Source organism: Chrysochloris asiatica, unplaced genomic scaffold (genome assembly GCF_000296735.1).
Source record: "Chrysochloris asiatica unplaced genomic scaffold, ChrAsi1.0 scaffold00016, whole genome shotgun sequence".
NCBI lineage: Eukaryota > Metazoa > Chordata > Mammalia > Afrosoricida > Chrysochloridae > Chrysochloris > Chrysochloris asiatica.
The window spans coordinates 25,038,566-25,046,362 of NW_006408534.1; the positions used below are offsets into that span (position 1 = coordinate 25,038,566).

Consider the following 7,797-nt stretch of genomic DNA (forward strand, 5'->3'; position numbering starts at 1 on the left):
GCGCTGTAGGATCAGCACTGGACTGCTCAAGCCACAAGGCTGGTGATTCAACCCATCAGCCGCTCCTTAGAAACCCTACACAGGGTCTCTGTAAGTCAAAACTGACTCATCAACAAAACGAATCAAGGTTTATTTCATTTTCGTCAGATTCAATTTCCCCAAGTCGCTGTAACAAAGATCAAGTTCCGTGCAACAGCAGACTATAAACCATCAGGCTTGGAAACTAGCTTGGGCCTGGTGTTTTACTGGAAAACAAGGTTTGCGGTACCAACCGTAATTAAAGGATCGCGTATATTGACTACGTTCCCCGCCAAACTTTTCCCGAGCACCTGAAAGCGGTTGAAAAGGCCAACCATTTTCTCGCGAGACGATAGGTGCTCAGAAGGTACAAACTTCCTCCTCCTAGGAATGCGCTCCGTTCCTACATTCCGGGTGCGGAAGTAGCTTTGCCGAGTCACCTGTAATAGCTCAGAAGCCCGCCCGCATTCGACGCCTGAAGCGAGAACTCTGTAACGCTATGAAAGGGCAGCAGCGGCTTGTAAACCACGCCACTCTGCCACTCGCCGACGCTCATTTCAAGAAAGGCGAGTATGCAGAGGCCGAGGCGCTGTACTCGGCGTTTATTTGCCAGTGCGATTGTGCAACCTCTGTTGGAACAGCTCCCGGAAGGTAACTAACGCGAGCAATGGAGGTAACCGGTGTGTCTCTGGGTGGGTGGCCTGAGTCAGCTCTCACGCCAGAGCGCAAGGTCAGTTCTTTGGGTGACTCAGCGCCGATGAGGCAGAGGTCTAGGGCGAGGGTGGCTAGAATCCGGTGAGGGACTCCACCCACTAGACGCCGTCTGCTGGCACTGCTGTGCGGGAGCCTGCCGCTGCGCGGTGTCCTGGGACGTTACCCACAGCCTGATCAAGAGACTGCTAGGACGCATAGGGCTCTTCCACCCATCATTTTAACAGGTGGGATTATCGAGACCCACTAAAGGGAAAGTGATGCTAGAACACTACCGTTACTCTATTACATCACAGCAAGCTTTATTATTATTGTTTGCCTTCCATCGTCTATATGAACCATTTAAGTATCTAGAAAATAGGACTTCCAAGTGTCTGATACTTGGCTTAAGCAGTATCACTTCACCCCGACAGTTTATATATGCTTCCGATACATTTCTATATGTATATTATTGTAATTATATATTCTTAAAAAGACATAACCACAGTACTATTATTATTAGGCAATTCCTTAGTTCAAATATCTAGTCAGTGTTGGAACTTTGACCAATAAGGTGGATTTTTTTTAAATTTATTTAGTTGTTTGCTTTCATGCATCATTTGTTTGTTTTTAGCAGATAGTTCAAATTAGGATGCCTATCAGGTCTCTTGTGATCTATAAGCCTCCCCTTCCCTTTGTGCCCCCCCCCCTTTTGGTAGATTATTTGTTGAAGAAACCAAATCTATATTTTGGATTTGCTTAATGCATCCCCCTGATGCCATTGAATATGGCCCTATGTCTCCTGTATTGCTTGTGAATTGTAGTTGTCTTGATCAGTTTCAGATTTAATATATTATTTCAAGACTACTATTAAAAATCAAAATGCAGAAATTTGAACATAAGGCTTATGCTGAACAGTTATTCTCTATACATAAAGAAGGACCATTTTGATTCCAGAAAAAGCAAATGACTTGAAAATGCTAGTACAGTGATGCTTAGAAGAAGAGAGAAATATAGAAGGTAAACCATTGACTAATCTTAACGTGATTGATTGGATCCTGAACCCCCTCTTTTACTGGAATCAAACTGGTCTTAGGTCATGAGATGGTGTCTGCCCCTCCACTCAAGAAGCCCAGGTGTTAGGTGAATTAGGTGTTGGGCTGTTAGGCCCAGAGTTGTTGGCTCAAACCCACCCGCGACTTTTCGGGGTAAAGATGAGGCTGTTTGCTTCGTGGACATATAGGGGCACTCTGAGTTGGAATCCAACTCCATGGCAGTAGGTTTGGGTTTTTTTGGAGACTCCTCCGCTCAGCCTTATCTTTAGAAATTCAAATTCAACGATCCTGGCTTATACTGGAAGGATTTGCAATTTTGAGAGGAAAAACCCTGGCAGGATTTATTCTGGTCAGGGATTTCTTTACAATATATATTTGGTTTCATGAATAGGAAAACACCCAAATCATGGCCCAATAACTGTTATCAGTTTTTCTTTTTGACTCTACCTTATAGGTGATACATGTAGAGAGTCTGGGTGGGTTTTTTTTTTTTTTTTTTAAACTAGTCTCACCTGGTGTAGTGCTGAGTGAATGCCATGGACTGCAAGGTTGGTTTGAACTGTAAGGTCGGCGGTTTAAGCTCACCAGCTGCGCCGGCTCCTGGTGGAGGTAGTGTGTCCCGTGCAGTCAGTTCTGATGCATAGTGACACTCTGTATAGGGTATCCGAGGCTGTAAATCTTTACGGGAGCAGAAAGCCTCGTCTTTCTCCCGCAGAAACGCTGGTAGTTTCGAACTGCTGACCTTGAGGTTAGCAGCCTAACTCGTAACCACTGCGCCACCAGAGCTACTTCCAGGCACTCCTCGGAAACCCTATACAGGGTCACTATGAGTCGGAACCGACTCCATGGCACTTAACAACAGCAACAACCTACTAATACCTGCTTGCTCAAAGCGTTTTGGGCTTATGCTGGAATATGTAGCATTCATTACTACACTACACTTTGCCTTTGTTGTGTTTGTTGCTGGGTTTGGGGTGGACCGACCCGGATGAGAAAAGTTAATTTAGAGAGTCAATGAACTGCCTTTTTGATAGTTCTGAGTTGACTGCATTGTTGCCCTCCTTTCCCCTGAATGATTTGAATTTTTTTTTTCTCCCTAAGAGAACGCAAGCTTGTTCCTTTGATTACGTTAGAAATCCTGGTGTGGCACTGTAGGATAACCACTGGTGGTTTAAACCCTATATAGGGTCCCTATGACTGAGTCGGAACTTACGTGATAGCACTTAACAACATGAGACTTGATGGCATTTTGTTGTTGTTGTTATGTGCCGTGGAGTCGGTTCCGACTCATAGCGACCCTGCACAGGGTTTCCGAGGCTGTAAATCTTTACGGGAGCAGAAAGCCTCATCTTTCTCACGAGGAACAGCTGGTAGTTTCGAACTGCTGACCTTGCGGTTCGCAGCCAGATTCGTAACCACTACACATTTAGCAACACCGTATTAAAACTAGTGATTTCGTATCCCAATTGTTAAACTAATGAAATTAAATCAGAAAAATAAAATTCTTTCCTTATTTCAGTAATACACCATTATTAGGACGGGGCAGTGTTTTTTTCTGTTGTGCGTAGGGACACTATGAGTCGGTACTGACTCCATGGCATCTAACAACAACACCATAGTTAATAGAAGTTTATGAATAGTCTATAAGATACCGACCTCTTTCTCACCTCCCTAGAGATGAGGAGGAGATGAATAAACATAGAAAATTTAGCTTTTTATCCTATTGTTTCAAAGACAAGTCTATTTTAAGAATAGACTTTAGTAGATTTTAAAAGTACTCTTCAGCAACAGGCATGTTGATGTTTTCCAGGCTGGTTACTCTGGCTCCTTGGTCTTACCGTCTTGGCTCTGCCACATAAGCTTTGTACCTTTTATTCAGCTTAGTTTACACTTCTAAAACTTTTCTGGGGACTCATGAATTAAAACTGAATTCTGTCAATTGCTCTTTCCCCCTTAAATGTATCTTTTAGACTTTAAAGTTATTTTAAAATTACTTGGTCACTGAATCATTTTGGAACATTATTTGCAATCCTTGAGTGCCTTTCATTCTGAATGGTTTATGACATTCTCTTTTAATATTAAAAGTGCAGTCTTAGCCACAAAATTAACATCCTCCCCCCCTTTTTTTTTATTGTTGTTAAATGCCGTCAAATCGATTCCAACCCATAGCGACCCTGTATAGAGTCAAGGAGCAGCTGGTGAGTTTGAATTGCTGACCTTGCAGTTCAAACGGCTTTGCAGTTTGGAGTATTAACCCACCGCGCCACACCAGGACTCATAGCGAATTTTAAAAGTCCATATTTGAAGTAGATACTGAGGTTAAATTCCATTATAGTAAATACCATCATTACCCAGATTTCAGTATTACAGTTTCATCCTCAGATGTTAGCTCATTTTTTTTTTTTTTTTTAAGCTCACGTTGTTAAAATAGGAAACACATTTTCAGTGTGAAACCTAGATTTTTAGAATTTTTGGATATCAAATTCTAAATCTAACACTTTGACTTCTGGTTGTAAGCATTTGTAAGGAAGTTTCGAAGCTTAGACATTTAACAACTAAAACCTTACTCAAGTCTCAAGGCTGCATTTTTATTATAAGCCTTTCCTGGGCAGCAGTCCACGTATATAACTTTGTAGATAGGGATCCACTCTTGTTCTCTAGTCTTGTGTCAGTGGCATCCAGAGGACTCCTTGTACTTCAGTCTTGCAGTCATTGTTCACAGAATAGAAGCTTTTAAAGTGGTAGTGATTTCTTGCCTTCGTGAGTAAACTTAGACTGAAGAAGTTCCTGGGTGGTAAGCAACCTCCCTGTGGCAGCCATTGTCACTGCTGTTTTAGATGGCAAGGATTAAGATGTTAAGGAAGTGGTTTTTAATAACACTGAATGCAGTCACAGATATCTTCTGAGGATCCTACTTTGCATTAACGGGTGTAACAAAGAGATGACACATGAGTTTAATAACCTGGTATCTTTTCTGGTTTGGTTTATTGAGAATACCTTTGGGATCAAAAGAAAGGAAAACCAAATTGGTTCTGATGCAGAGCAGAACCAAGATTGTTCTCTGTGCAGATGGTTAGTCCTGTACATAGAAAGGTGCAGAGTACCCTTTGGTCAGAGCTGCCTGGGGCTTCATCCCCTTCTGTTGGAGTCTGCTTGCATAGAACTACTTGGGCCAGCCTCTTTGTTGTTGTTGTGAGGTGCTGTTGAGTCGGTTCTGACCCATAGCGACCCTGTATAAGGTTTCCTAGAAGCAGCTGGTGAGCTTGAACTGCCGACCTTGCAGTTCAAACAGCTTTGCAGTCTGGCACATTAACCCACAGCGCCACACCAGGACTCCTCTAGTGGTCCTCAAATGCAGAACCCATTCTGCATGCAGACCTCCCATGGGGACCAGGGTACTGGAGGTGGGGGATAAAAGAGCCCACTCTCTCTCAGTTCAAGCGGGCCTGGCCTTGGGGAGATGCCAGCTAAGACTGGGGGCAACTCTATCCCCAGAGAGCACTCGCTGGGATCAACATGTTGATATTTCATCTAGAGCTAACTGGAATTTCTTTATTGCTGGAAAATTATTTAGATCTTACTGTTTTAGGTTACTTAAATGTTTGAGATTAAAATGGATGATTCACTCTCTTTGTGACATTTCCTTAGCAAACTTGCACTTTGGGCTGACTTTCCCTCCTTGCTCATCATGTATCTGCTCTGTTGTCTTTGCTCTGCTGGCATGTGCTTCAAAAATGATCAATCTCTTCAACACAAGCAACACAAGTTGGCATTAAGCAAGGGCTTTGAACACACTGTGAAAAAACATGTTTTTTACAGATGGACAATTTTATCTTACAAAAGTAGAGAATGTGATTAGGCAAGAGTTGATTCCACTTCTGCACTGTTTTTCTTCAGCTTGGGTCTTCAGTGTCTGTACTGTGGATTATAGGCTATGAAGTTTGCCAATTCTCCAAGGAGAATGAAAGAGGAAATGAGATAAATTTGGTAACACAGTGTGTTTAATGTGTACTTTTTGTTTAAAGCAAATGCAGCCCTGAGGACTTGGCTACTGCATATAACAACAGGGGGCAAATCAAGTACTTCAGGGTTGATTTTTATGAAGCCATGGATGACTACACATCTGCTATACAAGCCCAACCCAATTTTGAAGTTCCATATTACAACAGAGGGTTGATATTGTATAGGCTGGGTAAGATTTTTTTTTTTTCTTGCTTCTGTCGTTGTTGTTGAACGTATTATGAAGGTGCTAGTTATCAAGTCTTAAAGTTATGTGACGTTTAGGTTCAGAGCCAATAACAAAAGAAAGGTGACTGAGTTTATTTTAGGTTCTCCATGGGCATTTATAGACCACAGCATATACTGGGTGGGAATTGGACCTGGGTGCTGTGTGAGCCTGATCCCATTACTGTCTGTGCGTCCCCAACTGCGAAATGAGGGCAGTGTAGACTGTCACCTGTGAAAGTTTTCTGAGTTAACTTCTTCAAAGACACACGACACACAAGACAATATCCAGTGAAGGGCTGTTAGATCCTTGAATTAAAGGGCCTGTAGCTACTATTTCATTTCATTTAAAGGATTAAGAAGAAAAGTAATTTCCAGTTTATTAATTTTACTGCAATTATGTAAAACATTTTGTTGACATTTTATGATGATTTACGTTACTTATATGTTAAATCTCATTAAGTAAACCCTTAGACTATTTTAGCTATATTATTCTTTCAAAGCACACAGAATTTCTGTGGAATAAACATCATTATTAAAAGAAAAAAAATTTTTTAGCTATGTTATTCTTTAAGAGCACACAGAATTTCTGTGGAATAAACATCATTATTAAAAGAAAAAAAAATCCCTTATTGACAGTATAGTTGAACGTTCAGTAAATATAAAAGCAAACATAACTAAACTTTGCAATGAGTAATATGTAGAAATACTCAAGTTTTTTTTTTTTTTTTTCCTGCTATGTTTTTCTTTTTGGTTTGGGTACAGGATGTTTTGATGAAGCTTTGAAAGATTTCAAGAAGGTTTTAGACTTAAATCCTGGATTTCAAGATGCTGTTTTGAGTTTAAAACAGACTATTCTAGACAAAGAAGAAAAACAAAGAAGAAATTATTGAAAAAGTCTTGAGAAATGTAATTTAATTGAAGCATTAACTCCTGATCCTTATACTGGCATCTGTTTCTAATTTAAAGTAGGTGTTGACCTATTTCAATTTATATAATGTATGTAAGACAGATCCTTTCAAATTGAGAGAATATTTGCTAAATAGATATGCTTTGATAAAGTGTAAATATGTAATGTCACTGAATAATTATGTATCATTACAATAAAATATTTAAAGGAATAAATGCTATTGTCTGCAGTGAAACATTTATTTTTGCTGTTTTCTTTTTTCAACTCTGTAAACATTTTTACATCTACAGAAAATTGAAAGAAAAACACAATGTGTATAATCTCTTCACTTAAGTTTAGCAGTTTTTTCTTTATAAATATATGTTTAACTTTTCCTGAACCATTTGAAAGTAAGTTTTAGATATCACAGTATTTCACCCCCAAATATTTGTCTGCATCTTCTAAAAATAAAGGCAATCTGTTGTATAATACAGTATCATTGTGACATCTTAAAAATTAATAGTTCTGTAGTGTAGTGGTTACGAATCGGGCTGCGAACCTTAGGTCAGAGGTTTGAAACTACCAGCCGCTCTGCGGGAGAAAGATGAGGCTTTCTACTCCCGTAAAGATTTACACCCTCGGAAACCCTGTACAGGGTTGCTATGGGTCGGAACGGATTCGACGGCACTTAACAACAACAACAACAACAACAATCTCATCTATGGAGAAGGATGTCATGCTGGGTAAAGTGGAGGGTTAGAGAAAAAGAGGAAGACCCCTAACAAGATGGATTGGCCAGGTGGCATCATTGTTGGACTCAAGTGTGGCAGCGGTAGTGAGGTTCGCCCAGGATCGGACGTTGTTTCGTTCTGCTGTGCATGGGTTCTGACTCGATGGCACCTGACAACAACAACAATCTCA

General features: G+C 40.6%; 1 protein-coding gene across 1 annotated transcript; it reads left to right on the plus strand.

The window, feature by feature from the left end:
• Positions 1 to 517: 517 nt before the first annotated feature.
• On the plus strand, positions 518 to 6,983 carry TTC32 (tetratricopeptide repeat domain 32). The gene is made up of 3 exons (XM_006835261.1): positions 518 to 669; positions 5,789 to 5,955; positions 6,753 to 6,983. Exons 1-3 carry the CDS (start codon positions 518 to 520, stop codon positions 6,878 to 6,880), a joined length of 447 nt encoding a protein of 148 aa, XP_006835324.1. The 3' UTR covers positions 6,881 to 6,983.
• The last annotated feature ends 814 nt before the right edge of the window (positions 6,984 to 7,797 follow it).

What these genes read in the sequence shown, in the direction of transcription:
- TTC32 (XM_006835261.1), top strand. Translation starts at nt 518, where the DNA reads ATGAAAGGGCAGCAGCGGCTTGTAAACCACGCCACTCTGCCACTCGCC. An exon ending in GTTGGAACAGCTCCCGGAAG is followed by an intron (nt 670 to 5,788) that starts GTAACTAACGCG and finishes TTTTGTTTAAAG; the next exon opens with CAAATGCAGCCCTGAGGACT. An exon ending in GTTGATATTGTATAGGCTGG is followed by an intron (nt 5,956 to 6,752) that starts GTAAGATTTTTT and finishes GTTTGGGTACAG; the next exon opens with GATGTTTTGATGAAGCTTTG.